The 23,658-nt window shown below is 50.4% G+C and overlaps 1 protein-coding gene across 2 annotated transcripts; it reads right to left on the reverse strand.

Annotated features, from left to right (window-relative positions):
• Window positions 1-419: 419 nt before the first annotated feature.
• LOC120858567 (cytokine receptor common subunit beta-like) lies at window positions 420-22,856 on the reverse strand. 2 transcript variants are annotated; one of them, XM_040234703.1, is made up of 14 exons: window positions 22,772-22,856; window positions 13,671-13,922; window positions 12,609-12,732; window positions 9,882-10,072; window positions 9,092-9,243; window positions 8,841-9,009; window positions 8,169-8,304; window positions 7,854-8,008; window positions 6,116-6,255; window positions 5,002-5,164; window positions 3,653-3,743; window positions 3,389-3,446; window positions 2,461-2,567; window positions 420-1,843 (listed from the first exon to the last, which is right to left on the reverse strand). In XM_040234703.1, the coding sequence occupies exons 2-14, from the start codon at window positions 13,744-13,746 to the stop codon at window positions 733-735; spliced, it is 2,673 nt and encodes an 890-aa protein (XP_040090637.1). In that variant the 5' UTR covers window positions 13,747-13,922; window positions 22,772-22,856; the 3' UTR covers window positions 420-732. The 2 variants fall into 2 exon arrangements, with proteins under 2 accessions (XP_040090637.1, XP_040090639.1); XM_040234705.1 differs by lacking the exon at window positions 22,772-22,856 and adding an exon at window positions 16,899-17,038.
• Window positions 22,857-23,658: the final 802 nt, after the last annotated feature.

A 23,658-nucleotide genomic window follows, 5' to 3' on the forward strand; every position in this document is an offset into this window, starting at 1 on the left:
GATGAACTTCAGAATGGGCTTAGCCCAGACCTCAAACTAATTCTAGTGATAAATCAGTGGAAAGAGAAAGAAGACAATAGCAAAAGCAGGGAAACTTAGTAAAAAGGAAAAGGAGACAAATGAAATGAGTGTGTGTATATATGCTGCTGCTGCTGCTGCTAAGTTGCTTCAGTCGTGTCTGACTCTGTGCGACCCCACAGACAGCAGCCCACCAGGCTCCTCCGTCCCTGGGATTCTCCAGGCAAGAACACTGGAGTGGGTTGCCATTCCCTTCTCCAATGCATGCAGGCATGCTAAGTCACTTCAGTCGTGTCCGACTCTGTACGACCCTATGGACAGCAGTCCACCAGGCTCCTCTGTCCACAGGATTCTCTAGGCAAGAATACTGGAGTGGGTTGCCATTTCCTTCTCTAGTGTGTATATATATAAAGTTCAAATAATTCAGAACTTAAAATAAGTTAATTTCAAAGAACAGTGTGTGTGTGTGTGTGTGTGTGTGTGTGTGTGTGGCAGAGAGGAAGGGAGGGAGAGAAGATTGACCTTGCTGAAAGTCAAGGAAGGAGGTAGATGGTTAACTTATTTTTCTGGTCTCCATCTGTTAAAACATGGAAGCTTCTCCATGGCTTTTCAGAAAGGACCGGGGAAGGGAGCAGGGGTGGCAGGAGTGCCAGGCAGGGCAGGAGGAAAGGCAGGCTCTTTCCTCTGTTCCCCTCCCTCAAGGTCTACAGAGACTCAGCACACCTGCCCAGGCCTGCTGATGTCCCAAGGGGGCAGTGACAAGTAGTCCTGCTGTTTCAGGGCTTTGAAGAGCTGAATGGCCGGTACCTGGGGAAAGGCCTGAGCTGGAGGCTTCTTAGCCTGGACCACCTGGTTGAGGTCCCTGATCTCAGGACAGGGTCCTGGGGAAGTGGGCTTACTCTGGGGGGAGAGAGGGCCAGGAAGGAAGCAGTAGTCACCCACCTGCTGCAGGACAAGGAGACCCTCAGGGGTGGGGGAGGTGGGGGGTGCATCTGCCCGGTGCGGGCCTGGGCTCAGGACAGGGCTGCTGACTCTAGGAGGGGCAGGGCTGGCTAGAGGGGACTGGGGAAACTGGCCTGTGGCTGGAGGGAGCTCCACGTAGCCCTCAAACTCTGGTTTCAGGGGCGCTGAGGCTACAGGGGGCCCATCAGCTAGTCCAGGATGGAAAGTGGGGTTCTGGTCTGAGGGGAGGTTCGGAGGGGCAGCCTGGGAGGGAGATGGGGCCCCGGTGGGTGGGGTGAATATCAGATCTGGAGTGGTGACATAACCAGAGGCTACGGTGCCATCCTCAGGCCAGCCAGTGGGCAGAACTGTGGGGGCCCTATCCTTCTGGTCTTGACCACCCTCCATCAGCCCAGGCTCTGGAGGGGCAAGGCCCACCCCTGACTCCAGGGAAGGGCTCCTCTGGGCCCCTGGGCTGGACTTTGTGTCCCCATCTCCGGCCTTGCCCTGCCCCTTCACCTGGGCCAGTGGGACCAGCTGCACCTGCCCCCCTGCGGGCAGACACAGGTACTCCAGGGACCCCGAGGACTGTGGCTTCCCGCTCATGCCCGTCTGTGGGGGCACCTGCTGGCCCACGAGGTCAGACAGGGAGCGGCTGTGGGGCGGCCCCAGATAGGGACCGTTGAAGTCAAAGCCGGAAGCCTGGCTCTCAGGCCTGCTTGAGGGGGCAGCCAGCCCTATCGGGGGGCTGGGGGGCTGCTCCGTGGGAAGGTCGGAGGCGGTCAGAGTCATGTCAGGCTCTGATGATGAGTCATAGGCATCTTTAGGGTCCTCTGTGGTGAGAGGTGACACCTCGCTGTGCCTGCAGTCTACAGGGAACACCCTGTGGGGAGAACAGGGGCAGAGATGCTGGGACCTCCTTGGACAGAAATCTCAGCTCATGGCAGAGGAGGTAGTGGGACGAGAGGCCTGGCCACACCCACAGAAAACTCAGAGCAGGGCAGTGTCGGGGAGCAGGCCCAGAGCAGGAAACCAGATGCTCCTCAGCCTCCCCATGGGTCTGGCCCTCTAGCTTCCATGCTCTCATTCAAGGTCAAGGACTCCTCCCACCCTCCGCTCCTTGCTATCACCCAGCTTCAGGCCCCAGGTCAGTGTCCAGCCTGGGTTCAGTCATCTCTCACATGAGGGTTAGTGGCAAGCTGGTGGCTCTGATGCTGAGGCCATGAAGGTTCACAGACCCTCTGCCACCCAGTGGAGCCAAGGCAGTGTGGGGTCTCCCTGGGCAGCAGGGTGAAGGAAGGTCATCTGCTCCAGTCTCCTGCCTCCAGTCAAGTCTGAGGTCTGACCCTCACTAACCTGGGATGCCTCCTGCTTTAGCGCCACCAGCCTCCATGGATGTCTTCAACCTGAGGCCCAGACCCAGGCCACCTCCTCCAAACCTCTGGTGTGCAAGGGGGGGCCACCCTCCCACCGCCCAGGGATCCCCTGCCCGACACTCACCCCTCCAGGAGCTGAGGGCAGCTGCTGCCCCACGGCCCCTTGTGTGGGAGGCTTCCACCACCCAGGGTGGCCATGCTGTCTGGCAGCCGGAGTCCAGCACCCCCGTTCTGGGAAGAGAAAGGGCATTTGTATCTTTGGAGTCAAGGTGCTCCGGAAGGTGCAGATGGAAGGAAGGCCTTGAGGATGGTAGAGATTCAGGAGCCTCCAGAAGAGGCAGATTCTCAGTACCAGCAGGACGGCCTCCTGACACTAGGGAGCCGAGGCCAGAGGGGGCTGGGACCTCGCCGGGGTCCTGGGTCTTCTGAGGACACTATCTGGACTGTCCCTGCTCTGTGCTCACCGCAGCCCCCTCTGCACTGCTGTGAGACCCTCCCAAGGCAGCTCTGGCCCCGGGTACTTGACCAAAGGGCTCCTGTTCCCCAGGGTCCTCTCAGCCTCCTGCGATGTGCCCCAGACTCACCGCCCTCCCCACTCAATTCCCTTCTCAAAGGAGCCTCATCTCCACCCATCACATGCCTTCTGCCTGCCGTTTCCTCTCCCACCTGTCACCACCCTGCACCCCTTAGCGCTCAGCTCTGCCGTTCTGTCCTTGGAAAACCACTCTGCCTCCCACCATCCACCTGCCTTTGATGTGACTATGCCTCTCCTGGAGCCTCCCAGGGACCAGCCCCCCATGCCAACCCTCCCTCCTATCCTAGGTGAGTCCCCACCGGCAGGGCACCCTGAGCATCAGGGGAGACCAGGGGGTCTCAGCGCTGGGCTTGCGGGGCTGGCCTGGCTCTTAGAGCTTCCCAGCCCCTTCTCTAGCCACCTGCACCCCCAGCCCCACTCAAAGCCCACAGGAAGGGGAGCAGGACACGGGCATGGGGACATGGGCGCAGGAGCACGCGAGCCCCACACCTCTGCTGCCCTCACAGCCAGCTCCTACCTGGAACAGGTGGCTCTTGCTGGGGTTGGGGATTTTCTCCTCCCATTTCCGGTTCAGCCTGGAAAGAGAGCAAAGAGGTGACTGCTGCCCAAGACCTCAGGGCAGCTGCCTGTGCTCACGTACGGAGGTGGAACTGAAGCCCAGGGAGAGCTCAGATTTGTTCAAGACCCCATTGGGAGCGGGTGACAGAGCAGTGACAGAGAGTGACCCTGGCATCCTCTGGGGCCCTGGATAACACTCTCCCTCCTCTTGGAGTTCCCTTACCTGTACCCGTAGACGCCACAGAAGTGCAGGACTGGAAGCAGGATTAAGGTGCTGATGACAAGGATGAGGGCTAGGACCCACATGGGCAGCACTTCAGGAAGCCAGGAAGGAAAAAGGATCATTAGCATCCAGGGAGGGAAAGGGCTGGGGACTCAGAAGACGGGGTACAGCTGCTTTCTTGGGGTGGAGAGGAGGAGAGGAGGCCAGAAACTGACTAAGAAGAAGGGGGCCTTTGTCTGAGCCACCCACAATGTTGGCTTGGTGGGAGGACACAGAGGGTTAGATCCTGGCCAGTAGCAGGAGTTGCTATGGGAGGGCAGCAACTGTAGCCAAAGGCAATCACAGGGGACTTCCCGAAGGAGGTGGCATATAAGGTGGTCATCAAGAACACGGACAACAGGAGGCAGAGATGGAGCAAGGGGTGATGGTGGAGGAACCAGAAGATGCAAAGGCCCATCAAAGACTCTCTCAACTGTCCACTTGGGCTTAAGCCCCTTAATGGCTGTGCCCCTCCAGAACTCCCCTGATCGATCTCTTTCCCTTAGGTCCTGTGGCCCAGTTCTCCTTTCTGCTTGGTTGAGGTCCTCTCTCTGGGGCTCTTTCCCTGACAGTTGGCTGGGACTGGGGACCTTGTTGCAAACACTTTGTCCTCTTTCTGCAGCCACCTCCTGGACCTTGTCCTATACTTGTCTCCTGGTGGCCACCATGGTGATAGTGGTATATAAATGAAATTAACAAAAGTAGGAGATTGAGAAATCAGACCAAAGCTTTCCAATCTCAGGCCCCAGTCTGCAGTTCCTCAGGCTGAGTGGTCCCTGGGTAGTAGCTTCCACAAAGGCTAATGAAAGCATGCCTGTGTGTGTGTGTGTGTGCTCTCAGTCATGTCTGACTCTGTGTGAACCCATTGACTATAGCCTGTCAGGCTCCTGTGTCCATGGAATTTCCTAGGCAAGAATACTGGAGCAAATTGTTATTTCCTATTCCAAGAGATCTTCCTGACCTAGGGATCAAACCCGTATCTCTTGTGTCTCCTGCATTGGCAGGCGAGGCAAATTCTTTACCCTTGCTCCACCTGGGAAGCCAATAGAAGCTTGGGCCATATTAATAGAAGGCTAAGGTTCAGTCGCAGGGAAACCTGTGGATGAGACATGCTCTCTCCTCTGTCCTCTGGAGACCTTGCCTGCAGTCTGCATTGCACACCAGGAGGTGTAATTTTCTAATCCCTAATGATGCCTGGGAGGGAAGGATGCTATTCTGGGGTGGGGTTACGTCTCTGTGTTCATATCCTCCCTGTCCTCTGCCCAGCAGGGCTGTGCCAGGAGGGGTGAGGCGGGGCGTGGCAGACCTACCCCAATCGGTGTCCCAGGACCTTGCCTCACTCCACTCACTCCAGATCCCATTGTAGTTCCCCGGGTCGGGTTTTACTCTCACTCTGGCCTGGTACCGGCTGGCGGGCTCCAGAGGTGGCAGCGACATGGTGTGGGCATTCTGGAAGTCCTCTGTCTTGGTGTCCTGCAGGGGCAGGTGTGTGAGCAGGAGTCTTGAGGTCTGGGGCGCGTGGGCACAGCTACGAAACCCTCCCGCCTCAGCACCCCAGCCTTCCTGCTACCCATCAGCTCCCAGCTTGCAGTCACATCCCCAGATCTGAGCAGCATCAGCTCACCACGGAGGACTGCGCTCCAGAGGGACAGGACCAGGGAGCACCTCTTGTACTGAACTCCTGGCACACACGACAACATCGGGGTACAGAAACCCTGAGGAGTCATCATGCCCCCCTCACCCTCCCAGCTCACCTTGGGGCAGCCTGGACCCCAGATATGGTCTCCCTTGGAGTGTGGTGCAGGGTGACTGAAACCTGGACCATCAAACAGATGTTCAGGAGCCCAAGGACCACTCCCAGCTCCACCACTAACCCACTTCCTCCTGGCTTCAGTTTCCCCATTTCCAGCTGAAAATTCTGAGGCTGGCTCTGAGGTTTCCGATGTGCCCTCTGTGGAGCCCCAGGTTCTGTCCACAGGCCCCAGCGGCTGCCTGAGGGCCAAGGCGAGATTCTGAGCCACAGGCTGAGGCCCTGCAGGCCTCCCCAGGAGCTGCTCTGCTCTTAGCAACTGCACACTTGCATTCTGGATGAGATTCTTGTGAAGCAGTGTCACCTTCTTAGGACTTTTGAAAACCCGTCCTCCAGCTGCCTCTCAGCTCTCCCCATCCTGATGTCTATGCCCCCTTTGCAGCTCAGGGTCATGTGTACATTGTGGCCAAGTTCACACCATCTCTGTGAGTCTCAGTTCCTTCACCAAAGGAAGAGACAATGAGACTGCTCACTGGAGTGACCGCCAAGTCCCAGTGGCTCTCTGAGGCTGGTCACGTGCTGGGAGCCAGGCATCCGGCAGGTGACATTTTCCCAAGTGTTGTCTCACCGCCCTTTCCTCCCCTCCAGGCCCCTCCCTGGGCGCAGGCTCTCACCTCCCATGAGGCTCCTTCTTTCTTGTACTGGACCTGGAAGATGCAAGCTATGTGTGAGTAGCTCATTTTTTCTTCTTTCCAGTGCAGGATGTAGCCATCTCTGCCCTTGGTCACGTTGAGGGTTGGGGGAGCCATCTGGACTGGAGGGAGGAAAACTTTTAAGGCCTATTGTTTCTAATATTCCTCCAGTGGAACATTTCTTGTGTTCCGTGCGCATCACAGGTGCTCTCTCCATTAACCCAGGACCCCAGATCCCACCCATCTTAGGGTCTTTGCACCCCGGTTTCACCATGTCATCTATTTTGACCTGAAATACCCTTCTCTTGGGAGATGTTAATATACACTTGTTTTGTGGTGAGGTGACCAAAAGTATGGGTTACCCCTAGTATTTAAATAGAAATAAATGCACTATTAATTTATTCTAATCTAGAGTATTGACGCTGTTCTAAGCATTATTCTACATGCCAAATTTATATGAATAATTTCACTCAATTATAACAACTGGATGTAATAAGTACTCTGAATCTGTCCACTTTTCAGACAATTGAGCCCCACAGCGATTAGGCAACTTTTCAAGGACAGGCAGCTATCAAGTGGTAGAGACAAAGATTGCAGTCTGAAAGATCCCAAACAATAAGTAGCAGATTTAAACCCAGGTAACTAAGACAAATCAGCTGCTGTCCCTGACACACACTAGAGACTGGGAAGAAGAACTTGATCATCGAGAAGCAATGCCAGAGTTTCCTCTGCATGAGGTCCTCGCTATGTAACAGGAACTGGGGAGCTTAGCCTGCAAGGAACCACAGTCCATTTGCATACCCCCTGGAATGGCACCCCACTCCAGTACTCTTGCCTGGAAAATCCCATGGACGGAGGAGCTTGGAAGGCTGCAGTCCATGGGGTCGCTGAGGGTTGGACACGACTGAGCGACTTCACTTTCACTTTTCACTTTCATGCATTGCAGAAGGAAATGGCAACCCACTCTAGTGTTCTTGCCTAGAGAATCCTAGGGACGAGGGAGCCTGGCAGGCTCCGGTCTATGGGGTCGCACAAGCTGGACACGACTGAAGTGACTTAGCAGCATCAGTACCCGACATAAGAAGTAAATCACAGATGAATTATTATTAACTCTGAAAATATCAATCTGGGGAGGACTTTGGAAACTTAAAAAAGAAAATTCCAATCTGGGAAAGAAAGGGAAAAATCGGTGGGAAGACCAGGAGGTCGTGGGCAGAAGTAGGAACTTTTGAGCAACTGAGAAGTTGGAGGGGAAAATAAAGTGAAAGTGTTAGTTGCTCAGTCATGTCTGACTCTCCCCATGGACTATAGCCCACCAGGCTTCTCTATCCAAGGAATTCTCCTGGCAAGAATACTGGCGTTAGTAGCCATTCCATTCTCCAGGGGATCTTCCCAACACAGGGATTGAACTGGGGTTTCCTGCTTTGCAGGCAGATTCTTTACCATCTGAGCCACCAGGGAAGATAGAGCTAAAAGACTGAGATCAAAGGGGTTTTAATACTGATATTCTTGAGGAACATCAATTGCATCTTCCTTCATGTTATTTGTCATTGTTGCATTATTGCTTCTTGAGAACTTCCAGGATAGACTGGAATCATTTTTGTTCCATTTGGCTCCCTGGGGTATTTCATTGAAATTGACACACATGAAGTCTGGACCATGAGGAACGAAACAGTGCTGTTGGGAGATGCTCCACACAGAAGGCTGGGGGCAAACTCACTGTTGTCTGAGCTCTTTATAAGTTTCTCTTCCATCTTTGGTCGAACAGAGACGATGTACTGGCTGTAGTTCCTGGGGTCAAGCACAGGAATCTGGCATCGGTGCCGGATGTAGGGGCTGCCAGTCTCCTTCTGCACAGGAGAGCATTCCTCCTCCCTGAGGATCATGGCAGAGGTCAGGGCAGGGGGAGGCAGGGCTATGTGAGGGGTGAGACCTCAGGGGGAGCTGTGGCTTCTGCTGGGCTCCAGGGGCAGGAGGAGGCCTGGAGAGGGTGAGGCTTAGAGGAGGGGAGGGGACAGAGGCAGGGAACACTCACCGTGCATTGGGGCCGGTCTTGTAGAAGAGGGTGAAGGAGACAGAGCGGGTTACCTCGGACCTCACTTCCCAGGTGCAGGTAAGCAGGGCGGCCCCGTCAAAGAAGCACTGGAGGTTCTGAGGCTGGGCCTCATCCCCTGGGAGGGAGAACAAACCCTCCTTCAGTCCTCATTCATTCATTCCTAGCCTTCAGTGGGCTCACCATGAGACTCGTCACAGAGAGATTGTGGGGCCAAAAACATCAGGGGTTAAACTCAGCCTGACCTGTCAGCCGTGTGACCTCAGGTCAGAGGGTGAATTCTGTGAAACTTCACACCCCCTGTGCAAAATGGGGAGGACATTTCAGCCTTGGGGTTTGGGGATTTGTTAAATAACACCGTCATGTTGGTGTGTCCACATGTCATGCAGCCCTCATGAAAACACAGCTGCCCATATGCCATTGTGATTAAATTGTAATTGTTCCTCCACAGAACGTGGACAGCAAACTGGGGCCTGGGGGTGAGTCAGATGCAGCCGCTGCCTCTGCAGAGTCACAGTAGGGACGGGGTGGGCCCAAGGAAGCCACTCTGAACACAGAGCACCCGAGGATCCTGTCATGTGGACAGTGGACTCCTGTCCTGGAGCTGTAGTGAGCTCCCCTCTCCACAAGGGAGCATTGTCCCAACTCTGTCACCTGGCTGGGAGTTCCAGGAAACCTCCTGGCTCCACTGGCTGGGTCGTCCTGAGAGCCCCGAGCCTGGGGCCAGCCTGGTGCACACTCGGGCCACGTAGGTGCTGCTGGGCAGAAGGTACTTTAGCTCCAAGATGGCCTCGGGGGACGTGGAGTGGATGGTGTGGGCATCCTGGAGGGGAGAGGGGCTGTTGGAGCAGGGCCGGCTGGGCCGGGTACCTGTGGGTTTGGGGCACAGTTGGTGGGCTCCCTACCTCCCAGGAGTCCTGAAGCCGCTTGTAGGCCACCTCAAACTCCAGGCTGGACAGCCAGTGGCTCTGGAAACCCTCATGGGCTATCCTCCAGGACAGCAGGAGACTCTCCCTGGTAGCTGTGATGCTGAGGTCCTTGGGTGTGGGGGGCTGCACTGGAGGGACAGGAGGGAAAGGGTCCCTAAGGGGCTGGATGACTGTGCAGGAGGTGATGGTCCTCTGTGGCCCATGTGTGGATAGGCCTGGGTCCCAGGCCAGGTCCTGCTCCCACTGGCTGAGCGACCTTGAACAGACCCCTCTTCTCCATGGACCTCAGACTGCCTTCTGCTGAATTGTGGGGATTCAGCATGAACATGAATGAAGCTATGCAGATTCCTAGGCCTCAGAACATAAACTCCATAAAAGGTGCTCAAATTAAACTCCAAAGGCAGCTAGCTTCCTTCTGTCCCCACGGTCCACGAGATGGCCTGTGTGGCCACCAGCAGAGGGCACTGGGACTCCTATAACCCCCTCTTGAGTCCACACTTTACTAGTTCCTCTGCCCAGGGTCACTCTGCACCTCTCAGTGCCCAGCAGATGTGTATCTTTCTCTGGAAACTTCTTGGGTCCTCTCCCCAAGGCAGAATCCCTTGTTCCTTTTCCTGGCCCACCACGCCCTTTGTATGGTCCTCACAACCCTGGAGGATTAGATGTTTCCATATCTGCCTCCCCAAGTAGGCCAGGGGCTTGTGGACACTCCAGGGTTCTCTGTCCTCACAGGGGACTACGCTTGGCCAGGGACCCCAGGCCTTACCATGCTGACTCAGATTAACGGTGAGCTCAGTGACTAGAGGCTGGTCCGGTCGGAATGAGAAGTAGTCATAGTCGGCAAGGACAAAGTTTCGGTAAGGAATAACACATTTTCTGGGTACACAGCCAGGACAAGGGCTGTTTAACCAGGGCTTGTCGTCACTAAGACTGCAGGACACTCGCTGTGGATGGTCCCTGCCAGGAGAGGATAAGGTTAGCCAAGAGAGAAGAATCACTCACTCACAAATATTAACAGGTGGTTCCTACGTGTAAGGCTTTGTTTAGTACCAGGGAGCCTGGCAGGAAACAAAATACATGCAAATCCCAGTCTACAGTGCAGACATCCTAATAGAGGCAGACATACAGAAAACAATGAAGGAATGATGTCACATGTCAAATGGAGAAAAGTGTACATAGACAAGTCAGGAAGGAAAGAGGTGTGAGCAGGCCAGAAGGGCTGGCCTGGGGATACAATTTGAAATAAAAGAGGCAGGGAAGACCTCTTGGAGAAGGTGACATCTGAGCAGAAACCTGAAGATCAGGCAGGGAACCATGCCAAATCTGGGGAAAGAGGATTTCAAGGAAAAGGAACAGCAAGTGGAAAGGTCCTGGGGTAGGCATAGGTTTGGGACGTTGTGTGACTAGCAATTAACAGTGTATGCAGAGTAGAGATGTGAGGGTGGGAGGTCCAGGAGCCTAGCAGAGTAAGGTTACAGAAGGTCAGCGCTTAAAAGGAATGTAAGGAATTTTGCATTCACTGGAAGTGAGGAAAATTGAGAGTTATGAGCAAAGGAGTGATGTTTTGACACATATTTTGAAAGGATTCCTGTGGCTGCTGAGCTGTGTATAGATTGAGTTGGGTTGTGGGGGGTGGGGGGGCGGCAATATGGAAGCAGAGGGACAAGTTAGGAGGCTTCTGGACTATCTCAGTGATAAGAAGTGGTTTGAATCAGGTGTTAGCCAGATTCACTTTCTATTTGAAGATGAAGTAGATCACATTTGCTGATGGATTGGATGTTGCGGTGAAGAAGGAAAGGAGGGAAAGGAGACTGGAAAGCAAAAAATAAAAGACTGCCCCCATTTGTCTGGCTTAAGCCCCTGGAAGCTCCCCTTTGGTGAGCTGAGACGGGAATCTAGCAAAGGGGCTGTCTTTGGGAGGCAGAGCAGGAACTTGTTTAGGACACTTGAAGTTAAAGACTATAAGGGCCAATGTGGAGAGGCAAGTGCACCTATGGTTCTGGAACTTGGGGAAAGGTCCAGGCTGGAGAGAGCATGTCTGGGTCAGAGCCATGGTCTGGGGCTGGATCTCTGCCGCTGGATCCAGATGCAAGAAAATGGAGGTCCAAGAGCCCTGGGACATCGTCCCCTTCAGAGTAGGGAACAGACTAGGAGACAGAAAAGGGCAGGCCAGGGGGACGTGGGGAAGGGCCCGGGTGCTGGCCAGGGTCAGGGAGGGAGGTGCCATGGTGCCTCGTGCTTAGGCCCAGCCGGTCCTTGTCAGGCACTGCCTGTGGGTGTGTGGGGAGAAGGCCAGGACTAACCACTGATTTTCACCAAGTGGGCATCACTGACTCCAGCAGGAGCAGTTTAAATGGCCTGCTGGGGGCAGCAGAGTCCTGGGAGAGTGGGCTCTGGAGGAAGTACCTGAGAGGCACTGGAAACAGGGCTCCAGACCACTCTTTAGAGGAGGTTCCCTCAGAGGGAAGCAGAGAATGGACAGCCGGGCTAGGAGACTGGACTCGCGAGGCCCTGAGCTGCAGTCTGGTTGGCATCTGTAAGTGGATCCCAGGACAGTGTCCCTCCACAGCATGGGGACAGTGGAGATTGGGATGGCAGTGATGTCCTTGAGCAGCAAGACCAAGCGGGACCCCGGCTCTGGCCTCAGACAGGCCTGGGACAGGCAATCTCTGCAGGGAATATCCAGGGAGGTGGAAGGCCATGGTGGGGGGAGGTGCTTGGAAGCTTCTCTTCTGGGGGTGTCTGCTGTCCCAGTGGAGGAGGAGGCAGGCCCCAGCTGAGGATGGGGATGGGGGCAGTGGACGAGGATGGAGGCTCTGGGGAGAGCAGGGGAGAGAGTGTAGGGGCAATGATGCTGTGGAGCGAAAGCCCTTCTTCCTAGGGGAGGTCGTCAGGGGTCTCCCCAGACCCTGTGATGACTGCTGTTTAATTACTTCCATTATGGTGAGTTAGACTATCACCGGATCCCAGAATGGTGGGAGTACTTCCCAAATGGGCTATGCCCTGGAGACTAGGTGAGGCGAGAGGAGAAGCCCCCACTCCGGAGGCAGCAGGGCCTGGGGGAGACATGGTGCTTAGCCTTGCAGGCTGGACACAGGACACTGGTCCTGCTAAGGCCTTGAACCCACTGTGTGGCCAGGGGGAGAGACCTCACCTCTGCAGCCTCAGTTTCTCCATCTGTGAACTGGGCATCATGTCCCTGTTCTGCCAACCTCATACGGAGGATGAACCAAAATTGACTTCTGCCGATTGATTTTGTTCAATTGTGACAAAATAAGAGATTATCACCATCATCAACAATATTAACATCAGAGGTTCTTCCCCCAAACCGGACATCAGAAACAAGCCCCTGGGCCCGGCAGGCTGCCTGATGGGTCGGGAGTTCCTGGGCAGGAGCTTCCTAACCCTACCTTCTGTCCAGCCCCAAACCCCTGGCACTGCCCACACAGCAGCGCCCCTTGCTGCCCTCCACCCTGGGACCTGCCTCACTCACTCCTTGGGCCTGCGGTAGAGGGTCACGTTGACCAGTTGCTGGGCATCCTGGGTGTCCGCCCACCTGCAGATGATGCGGCTGGTATAGTCATTGTGGCAGCGCAGGGTCTCCAGTGGGATAGTCCCTGCCAGGGAGGAAAGCAGAAAGAGGGTCACACCTTCCCCCTTGTCACCACCTCCTGAGTGCACAGCACTGCAGAGAAGTCTCCCAGAGTCCTGTAGAGGCTCCTAGAGCCCAGGCAAAGGTCCCCCGGGGCCTTGGCAGGGGCAGAGGCGTCTGTCTCTGCAAATGTGCAGGTGTAAGGGAGCCAGCTGTGGACCCTCCTGTCGGGAAAAACACAATATTCTAGTTGATTCAGAGCATGTGTCCTGAGCCCCTGCCTTGCCCTGCTCCTGGAGGAACAGAGTCCCTCCCACTATAGGTGGGCACATGCATCAGACACAGGCCCTGCCCCTGGGCCCCCCGGGTGGGCGCAGCCTGGGAGCAGAGGCACAAACCCACCACTAAGGGCCCTACTCTGGGACCTCCCTGCCCTGCTCTTGGATCAGGCCCCACTAGGCCTGATGCTTGGAAAGTGGAGTGTGGTTCCAAGGGTTATCAGGGGAGCTGAGTTCTCTGGGAGCCCTTGGAGAGGGTGGTCAGGGGCCTGAGGAGCCCAGGGTAAGGGGACGTCTCAGCAGGGCCTTGAGGCAAGAGGAGAGACACCCCCCCACACACACCCTGGCTGAGGGTCCCCAGGAGCAAAGGTACAGAGGTGGGAACTGGTCAAGACCTCCAGGTGCTGAGTGTCTGGGGGGGAACACAAGGTCAGACAAAGGACTGGAATGGCCAGCCAGGAGGTTAGAGGTCTGGAATGACACACTGGGAAATGTGGACAGAGAAGCCACACACCCAGAGAGGGTCTTTACAGGAGGCCAGAGAAGAAGGAGCGGGAGTGTAGGGAGAGGGAAGGGAGGCCTGCAGGGAAAATCAGGAGAGAGAAGAGGTGGTGGGGAGGACGGAAGGCTGGGGGTCTGGTTCTGTGGCCCGGCAGTGAGAAGGGTTGGGGGTGATCCGGCTCACCTTCAGCCCCTGTTGTGCTGAGTCCCCAGCAGAGTGCCAGCAGAGCCAGGGGGAGCAGCCCCCGGGTCAGCGTCATCTCGTGATTCAGCTCTGGAGAACAGGTGGCCCGCTCGGGTGGGTCCAGGTCTGGGCAAGGTGTGGGCTCCTCACTGTCCTGGAGTCTTGTGTTCCTCCCCTGCTGGAGGCTGGGCTAAACCCATGTCATTAGCTCTTGGGAATCTTCCTCTCTCCGGGATCCTGCCTCCTCCAGGCCTGCGGAAGGAATCATCAGCCCATGAGACTTGGCCCACGTGGTAGGGCGGACCCAGGAGCGGCCTTGCTGCCTGGCTGCAGCCCCACTGCTGCCTCAGCCTGGCCCTTGGGACAGTCCCTGCTCTTCAACTCAGTGCCCGGGATGTGACCGTGAAGGAGACACACTTAGCGGCCTCTGCAGATGTGGGTTCCCACTGGGCCACACTGCCCTGGGAATGAGAAAATTCAAGAGGGAAGCCTGGTATTTGATTCCCCCCCACGAGGTACTGACCTGGGGGAGTCACTGGGTTTTGGGGTGTGATCGTCCTGTGGGAGTGAGCATGTGCACACACCCTCACCACATACACACACGCTCACGCGTGCACGCACACACACACACACACAAGCCTGGTGCTCTCCCCACCTTGTTCTATTTACCTCATTCCTCCCACACTAGCCCCTGAAATGCCGGTTCCCTTTTTTTTCTGCAGAAGGTTGGGGATTTCCTCATTTCATTTCATCCAGCCCCCGGGAAGTACCAGGAAAGTAGAACAGAGAGGACCATGACTCCTTTTCTGTCTGTAAAATTGCCAAAAACTTCACTCAAGCTGCACAGACACATATACCAGAAGCTCTGTTGCTGGGAAAAGCGCGGCTCTAGGCTCAGCCAAACTGACTTTCAACACAGGCCCTGTCCCTCCTGTGCTGGCGACCTGGGCTGACTTTTCAGTGCCCTCTGAACTTCGCTCTCTAAACCTGTAAAATGGGCCCAACCCAACGTATCTCACATGAGATCATGAGAGAGAACCAAACTTGATGATCTTTGTGGGGTGGTTAGTCCAAGAAATGCCTGGGAAGGAAGAGTGGGTTTGTCTGGGGCTGGGGGAGAGTATTTTAGCTCCTGCAGAGGAGCAGTGCCTTGGCAAGCAAAGGAGAGTCTGCCTGAGCTGGTGCAGCTTGCTCTGCCTACCTGGAACTCAGCTAAAAACTCAGAGTTTCTTTTTGGGTCTTACCACAAATGCAAATTCCTCACATGTAAAGAGGTTAATTCTTCTTAAAGTCAGTTATAAGTTTAACACAACTCAAATCAAAAGTTAACAAGATTTTCTTTCTTTTTGGCAGAAATTCACAAGGGAAAAAATATGTGTGAGGACAGTTAATAAGACTTTAAAACTGAGAAGTCTCATAGGAAAATGGATCTTCCTCGATGGCTCAGCAGTTAAAGAATCTGTCTGCAATTCAGGAGACATGGGAGACACCGGTTTGATCCCTGGGTTGGGAAGAATCCCTGGAGGAGGAAATGAAAACCCACTCCAGTATTCTTGCCTGAAAAATTCCATGGACAGAGGCACCTGGAGGGAAGTCCAGAGGATTGTAAAGAGTCAGACACGACTGAGTGAGTAAGCACCAATAGGAAATAAACTTTTGGTTACCAAATGGAAAGCGGGGAGGGGTAAATTGGGAGTATGGGGTTAATAGACTCTCGGTCCCATCACTTCATGGGAAATAGATGGGGAAGCAGTAGAAACAGTGTCAGACTATTTTTGGGGGCTCCAAAATCACTGCAGATGGTGACTGCAGCCATGAAATTAAAGGATGCTTGCTCCTTGGAATAAAAGTTATGACCAACCTAGATAGTATATTCAAAAGCAGAGACATTACTTTGCCGACTAAGGTCCGTCTAGTCAAGGCTATGGTTTTTCCTGTGGTCATGTATGGATGTGAGAGTTGGATTGTGAAGAAGGCTGAGCGCCGAAGAATTGATGCTTTTGAACTCTGGTGTTAGAGAAGACTCTTGGAGAGTCCCTTGGACTGCAAGGAGATCCAACCAGTCCATTCTGAAGGAGATCAGCCCTAGGATTTCTTTGGAAGGAATGATGCTAAAGCTGAGGCTCCAGTACTTTGGCCACCTCATGCGAAGAGTTGACTCATTGGAAAGACTCTGATGCTGGGAGGGATTGGGGGCAGGAGGAGAAGGGGATGACCGAGGATGAGATGGCTAGATGGCATCACTGACTCGATGGATGTGAGTCTGAGTGAACTCCGGGAGATGGTGATGGACAGGGAGGCCTGGCGTGCTGCGATTCATGGGGTCGCAAAGAGTCGGACATGACTGAGTGACTGAACTGAACTGAACTGAACTGAGATGCACACTACCATATATAAAATACATAAACAACAAGGACTAACTGTACAGTACAGGGAACTATATTCAATAATAAACTATTATAAATAAACTATGTTTATAATAAACTATAATGGGAAAGAATCAAAAGTAAAACAAGTACATATATATATATATGTGTATAACCAAATCACTTTGCTTTACACTTGAAACCTATTAAATATTATAAATCGACTATAGTTCAATAAAATAATGAGTCTCCACTCAATAGCAAAATTTATTATAAAGATCTGATAAGTAAAGTAATGGGTTTTCACACATGCACACACATGCGTGCACACACACAATAAATCAGTGGACGTACTGATTAGATGAACTGTATTTCACCAGAGAATGTACTATGTGATGAAGAGGAACCACAAATCAGTATTAAGTGATGGAATAATAAAAGTGTTGAAACAATTGAATAACAACATGAAACATATCAGCCTAAATCCCTACCTTACACCATTCCCCGTGTATCAAATCAATGAAAAATTTAAACATATGCAGTTAAATCCTATGAAACTTGCAAACTGTACAAGTGGATATCTTTGAACTATTTAAGCTTCAAAGCACTTGAAGAAATCAGAGACAAAGGCTGACAAATAAAAGTGCATAAAAGTGAACACTTCAGTGTTTTATAAAAAAAACTGAACCACAAAGCAAAGGACAAAGTGAAAAATAAATGTTTGTGCCAGAAGTATGGAGAACAAGTGACTACCTTTATGCTATAAATAGTTCAAACAAATTGATGGCGTCCAAGGACAGAAGCATAAAAGACCTACATGCAGAGAATTCGTATTAGTGGCTAACAATTACAAAACACTTACCATCATCTGGCCACTGTTCAAAAGGCTGTACAGATATTAACACATCAATGTGTAGGTTAAAATCTCCACTTTGTAGATGAGGAAACTGGTATAGGTCCATGATGATACAGCAGAAAGGAAAAGGCTGAGACTGTAGCACAGGAGATTGGCTTTAGAATTTGTGTTCTTAACCAGTTATAATAGTGAGTAGCATAGTGTTGTATTTCCCAATTATTGGTATCCTACATCTCTATTCTGACATATACTGACCCAACAGACACTTCTGTAGATATGCACAGATGTCTGTGCAAAAACAAAACAAAACGTTAAAACATCTTAAGTAGCATGCTCAGAGAGATTTGAGAAATCATGGCCATTTAAGAACAGATTGCTATGGAAAGAACAAATAAACAGAGTTCTTAGCATTTGAAGGTAATTGAAATTTTATTGAAGTTTTATTGAAGAAATCCATGAAACAAACAAACAAACACACACACACCATGACTCAATAATGGGCCAAATCAGACTTAACACTATAAACTGTCATGTTACAAAGGTAGATATTGAAGACAGCAAATAGGCTAGGAAAAGAAAAGTCTTAGAGAAAAACTGAAGCCTCGGAAAGAAACTCAAGAGTTCCAACATCTAGAAGCAGAAGACAGAGAAAGGAGGGCAGGTACAGCAGACGGTGTCGGTTACCTAGCTGTCCCCTTTCCCCTTGGTAACAAAAGGTTAGGTTTTACCTGGGTTTCTTGCTGCCAGAATAAAAGATTTTATTTCTTACACTCTCCTATTGCTATGTGTGGTCATGTGACTAAATGTTGTCCAAGAAGATGTGAGTAGAATCATTGGGTGTGTCTTTCAAAAAAAGTTGCTTAAAGGAAGTGGCTCAGGTAGGAGGAATCTATTTTTGCCCTTCTGCTTTTTTTCCTTTCTCCAGTTTGCTGTGATGGCTGGATTTCCAGCAGTCATTTTGAATTATAAGGTTCTCTTGAGTGTAGAAATTATGTGCAACAGAAAAAGAGGAACCTCGATCCCTCTTCTCACGGTGGACCAACCATACAGTCGGAGTCTGCCTACCTCTGGACATCTTTCATGTGAGGGAAAAAATAAACTTATAGAGTATTATGCTACTGTTATTTGGGGGTTTTCCATGTGCAACCAAAGAGATACAATTGCAAATAGAAGAAAAATTCACAGGGCTTTAAATCAGGCAATAATCTACTAAGTTAAAAGCAAAACTCATTTTTAATAACACCATACTCAGTCACATGCTAATAAACTTTTGGTCATCTAAGAGTAAAAGGTAATCCTAGAAGCTTCCAGAAGTAAACAAATAAGTTATTTTCAGTGGAAAAAGATTGGGTTTGCAAAGTCCTCTAACAAGTAACACAGGACGCTAAATAGATAGTAATGTCCTGAAAATACTGAGAAGAAAATATGTTTGAACCTAGAAATATAAAAAGTCTAGCTTACTTTGAAGTTCAAGGGGGAAAAATCATAATATTTTGGAAATGTAAGGACAAAAAGGGCTTCCCTGGTGGCTCAGATGGTAAAGCATCTGCCTGCAATGTGGGAGACCTGGGTTCAATTCCTGGGTCAGGAAGACCCCCTGGAGAAGGAAATGGCAATCCACTCCAGCACTCTTGCCTGGAAAATCCCATGGATGGAGAAGCCTGATAGGCTATAGTCCAAAAGATTTCCAGATCTTTTTAAAGAGAGTTACTCTAGCATATATTTCACACAAAAAATAAAAGTTCCAAAAAAGAGAGATAGCACCTGATACTGGAATCAATTTTGAAAAAAGAAACCAATAGGACTTACTGTTAAGTAAAGAAATATTGTTACTGACTTCCCTGGTGGCTCAGACAGCAAAGCGGCTGTCTACAATGAGGGAGACACGGGTTCAATCCCTGGGTCAGGAAGATCCTCTGGAGAGGAAATGGCAACCCACTCCAATACTCTTGCCTGGAAAATCACATGGGTGGAGGACCGTGGTAAGCTACAGTCCATGGAGTCACAAAGAGTCCGACAGGATGGAGCAACTCCACTTTTCAAAGTAAAAACAAATACACAGTAACAACATTGAAGTAAAACTGAGATCATTTTAACACAAGTGTTGGCTGTGAGGTTAGAGGTAAAAAGCAGAGATGAACCGAAAGCTTGCTAAGGATCTTGCCTTGTTTTGGAGGAGTATATATATTCTGAGTAAGCCCAAATGCTGATGGAAAATATAAGTTAAATATAAATATATGTGTTTAAAATGTAAGGGTTAAAGATCACTATGAGTGAGGATTAAGCATGGAAACCAGAGGATTACAGGAAGGGGAAAAGGAGAACGAGGAGAGGGAGGAAGAGGAGAGAAAAGCCAAATGCCTTCTAGCTCAAAATAAAATAAACATGCTCACCAAAATTCTCAAACTCATGCAGAAATTTAATGATAAAAATAGCAATTGGAAAAGGTAAAAAAGGGCACAAATTCACTCCAGATAAAAACAATTTCATAGGACAACCTGATGAAGACTTTAAAAAGAATGCATCAACTCTATTTGTGATTAATTGAAATAGATCAACAGACAGATTAAAAGGAGAAAAAGATAAGCTTATCTTGACAGATGCCCTTAAATATTTGATAATACAAAAGCCATTTGTCATGAGACAAAGAAATAAACCTTGGTAAATGAGGAATTGAAAAGAACGTTGGCATTTCTGGGTATGTACTATAAAACTACAGTAACATCAGAGTCAACAGAAATGTCAGTACCTTCTGCTTTAAAGTAGAAGGCTGCCTGCTGTTGTTATGACCCCTATTTGGGGATCAGCCTTCCTCCAAGTAATCTGTAAATTCAAGACAATCCAAAGTAAGACTCCAGAAAGATTTTCAACTGGCTTAACAAACTGCTTCTAGATTATAACAAATCCAGCATGAGGGACTTGCTCTAGTGGTTAGAAAAATGATGAGTATAATAGTAGACAGATGGAACAGAAAATGTTAAAGAAAAGAATTACTTAGGAATTGGAAGTAATAATAGAATTTCAAATCACAGAGAACACATGGTTTGCACACTCAAAATTAATGATATTGAGACAACCAGCTAATCATTTTTTTAAAAGTTAGATGATTACTTATTACCCACACCTTCAAATTCTAAATGGATTAAAGATTTAAATGTCAAAGCTAAAAATGATAAAAGCTCTAAAATATTTCTTTAATCTCAGGGATTGAATAAGACACCGAATCCAGAAAGCCTGAAATACAAAATAATGACAGATTTGACTTAAAAGTAATGAATACATTTTTATACAATGCAAGGTATCTTTAAACACACCAAAGAGAAAATAGACTAGTAATCCGAAAGACATATTTTCAACATATGTCAATAAATGGTTCATACACGTAATAAATAGAACACTCCTAAAATGCTCCAAATGTATTAATACTCAATACATAAAAGACAACCAACCCATTGAGAAATGTAAAGGACATTTCCATGCACATTACAAACTGAATCCCAATGGCCTTTCAACACGTGGAAGACGCACAACCTCACCTATCACCAGGGAAAGGAAACATCCAAGTGAGACCCAGATAATTTTCATCCATTACACTGGACACAATTAAAAGATGGACTGTTTTCTTAAGGAGAAACCAGCCTTTTTATGCACTGCTGTGGGATGTATGTTAGTTCAGCTACTTTGAGGATGGTTTGACAATATCTATTATTATTTCAAACGTGCAGTCTCTTGCCCAGCAATTCTGCTTCTAGGAATCTGGGCTGTAGGAAGACTTTCTCAGGTGTGGACAACTGGAAACCACCCAAGTGTCGAGCAAGTGTCTAAGTACACCACAATCGATTGGGTAAATCGTGGTGCACCTATGAAATGGAGCAGGACCCCCTGGTCCTTGCCCACCCTCCACCCCACCATGTCCTCTGCCTGCCTTTTGTCTGTGGAAAACTTTAGTCAAAGAATAAGTTTAATCAGAAAAGTGAGAAATACAGAAGCAAAGGAAAATGGTCGAAAGAGACCAAATAATAATAATGTAATCATTAAGCATAGTCAAGGATCTTTAGTGCTTTCTCAGGGGCTATAGATAATATTCTGAGCCATATCCTGTGAACTGTCTTGCAGATACTAAAACACTGAGATGGAGAAGTTAACTGCATGACCACCAGACTGTACTCATGACATCAGCTGCCACGATTCCGAGAACTGGCCTCAAAGAAATGGGAACAAATGGACCCCGAAACTGAAGGTTAACTTTATCTAAAACAATAACGATGACACTGGTCAGATCACCGATGACCAATTTGAAGATGACTGTCAGAGCTGATTGTGCTGTTTCTGTATGTAGCCCCATCCCCACCTTCTGTTTATAAAAGCTTTTGCCTCACTGGTTGCCAGTGTAGGGAGCTGGCCTTTGGACAGACATCCACAACACCCTGCCACGACAGTTGCCTGTATCTGAAATAAAGCAAACTTTCCTTTCCACCAACCTGGCCTGCTTATTGGCTTTTGAACGGCAAGCAGCCAGACCCCATCATGCTCTTTCAGTAACATCTAAACTGATAAATGTCATGTATCTCTTAGGGCTAATTAATGAGTCAAATCTCTCCATCTTATTACAGAATGTTGTCCAAAATGTAATACTAAGTGGAAAACTAAGCCATAGGACAACATGTATGTAATAATCACTTTAATGTACTCCCAATTTTTAAATTTTTAGCAAAGCATAGATCCATGGATTCACTTGTTTAACATTAAATACATTCTTTAAAGAACTCAAGAAGTATCCTGTGATGTTAGTAGATATAGCACAACATAAATAAAACTAATGAATGAAAAAAGGGGTGACCCAAAATTAGCAGGACAGATTTTACTTGTTATTAAACTGTTAGAAAGCAAGGAAGATGATAAGCAGAGAAAATTAGAATCTGTTTATACAAAAATGTAACAGCGAGGTGTCTAAAGACTAAACATTGCACATTTGCAACTTGTTGCTGTGGGCTGCCTGGCAAGCCCCCAGGCTCTTATCTCAGTGGGGACCCAGAGAAACACCTGCCTTCCCATCCACAGGGCAAGTGCACACCTGGACGAAAACACCCCCAGATGCCCACCACCTAGCCAACTCACTTCAGTAGCAGGCATCCACAGCTGGGCCTAAACCCAACTAATCGACAGTGGTCAGGGCAGAGTACGACCATAAAGAAAACATTCTTGGAGGGCGGAAGACATGTCCCTAAGTAAGTAAGGAATCTGCTCCCTTCTTATCTTCTGACATGAGCTTCTCAACCCACACCAATCTAGGTCTGAGCACAACAAGGTTCCTGGCTTCATCATCTGCCTCGAGTATCTCTGCATCCTCGTGGACATTCACACATGTGTCTGCACGCACACGAATGTGTGTGCATGTGCGTGCATGCACAGACTTTTTCTAAACCAGGATGTCAGAGAATATCGGCACTCCCCTGTTCCAGACATGAGACAGAAGCCCAGGACAGGATATTATCACTGCCACCAACTTTAGTGACACCTTAGTGACAAAGTAAAGACAACAGTACACAGCTGTGTGACTCCCAGGCCTGAACTCTCTACCGTCCCAGGCATCTTCCCCGCTGACAGGACAGGCGGATCCACCAGTGAGGACTGGACCCCCAAAGCCCTTCCCCCAACACCTAGGCTGGTCGGTCCCTGCTGTCTGTCTCCTCGCCCATTGGCTGCCCAAGGAGTCTGGATTCATACTTTCCCAAAAGGCCAAGCCCTAACCTCCCAAGTCCCTGGGGCACACTTGCCCACTCGACACCCCCCGGCTCTCCCTGTCCTTCCCATCCCAGACTGCCACACGCCCCTGCTCCCGACCCCGCCCTTCAGCCTGCCCTGAAGCCCACACGTACCTCTTTGTGCCGGGACAGACGGCCCTTCTGTGGTGTCTCCCGGAGGCAGTCAGCGAGCCTCTTAGGCTTCCTATTTATGCTGACGTTGTTAGGAAACAGAGAAGCAGAAAGAGGAAGCGGCAGGCCCTGGCCTCTTTCTGTACGAGCGCCTCTTCACAAGATTGCCTGGCTTCCCAGAATTGTGGACACCAAGATGTGAAGCTTTATTCTGAGCCTTTCTGGCTTTGCCAGTGTTGCTCCTTCTTCTAGAAGTACTCCAATCTTTTCTATGCGGTCTCCCTAGAAACTTCCATGTGTGCTCTCTCTGCTCAGTGTGAAGTTCCTTCATGCAGCCTTCCCAGACACCCCCGGGGGGGGGGGGTATGCGGGGGGAGGGGCTGCAACACCCAGAGCAGGTGAGAGCTCAGAGCCACAGGGACCTGGCCTCCCATCGCCACCTGCTCAGGGTGAGATCTTCTGCAGATTACCTGCATGTAACTCCACCAGGGCTCAGGACCCACCTCTTGACTTTCAAGGATCTGTAAATATCAAAGCGCCATTGAAATGTCACAGGGCAAGACCTTAGCTCAAAGCCTGTTACAAGAGACCCCCAAGTGTTAGCTGGTACAATTTTGCTTCCCCTGGGGCCCCTTTGCCTTGTACCCCCCCTCCTCCACTGTCCCACATGTCTTGGGACTCACAGTTGTCTTTCCCCAACACTGTCCTGTGAGCTCCTTTTCTCTCCTCAGTACCCAGCACACCCCCTGGCACAGATGGGGCCCTTAACAGCTGTGTGTGGGACAGATGAATGAATGAATGAATGAATGAACAAGTGAATGGAGAGCGGCCCCTGAGCACAGCAGGGCCAAGAGGAAGGCATCCCCTTGGGCTCAAAATTTCAGGTGGCA

The sequence above is a fragment of the Oryx dammah genome, unplaced genomic scaffold, assembly GCF_014754425.2.
Source record: "Oryx dammah isolate SB20612 unplaced genomic scaffold, SCBI_Odam_1.1 HiC_scaffold_29, whole genome shotgun sequence".
NCBI classification, from domain to species: Eukaryota; Metazoa; Chordata; class Mammalia; order Artiodactyla; family Bovidae; genus Oryx; species Oryx dammah.

What these genes read in the sequence shown, in the direction of transcription:
- LOC120858567 (XM_040234703.1), bottom strand. Translation starts at nt 13,746, where the DNA reads ATGACGCTGACCCGGGGGCTGCTCCCCCTGGCTCTGCTGGCACTCTGC. An exon ending in GTCCTGGGACACCGATTGGG is followed by an intron (nt 3,744 to 5,001) that starts GTAGGTCTGCCA and finishes GGCTTCCTGAAG; the next exon opens with TGCTGCCCATGTGGGTCCTA. An exon ending in TGTGGCGTCTACGGGTACAG is followed by an intron (nt 3,447 to 3,652) that starts GTAAGGGAACTC and finishes CTCTCTTTCCAG; the next exon opens with GCTGAACCGGAAATGGGAGG.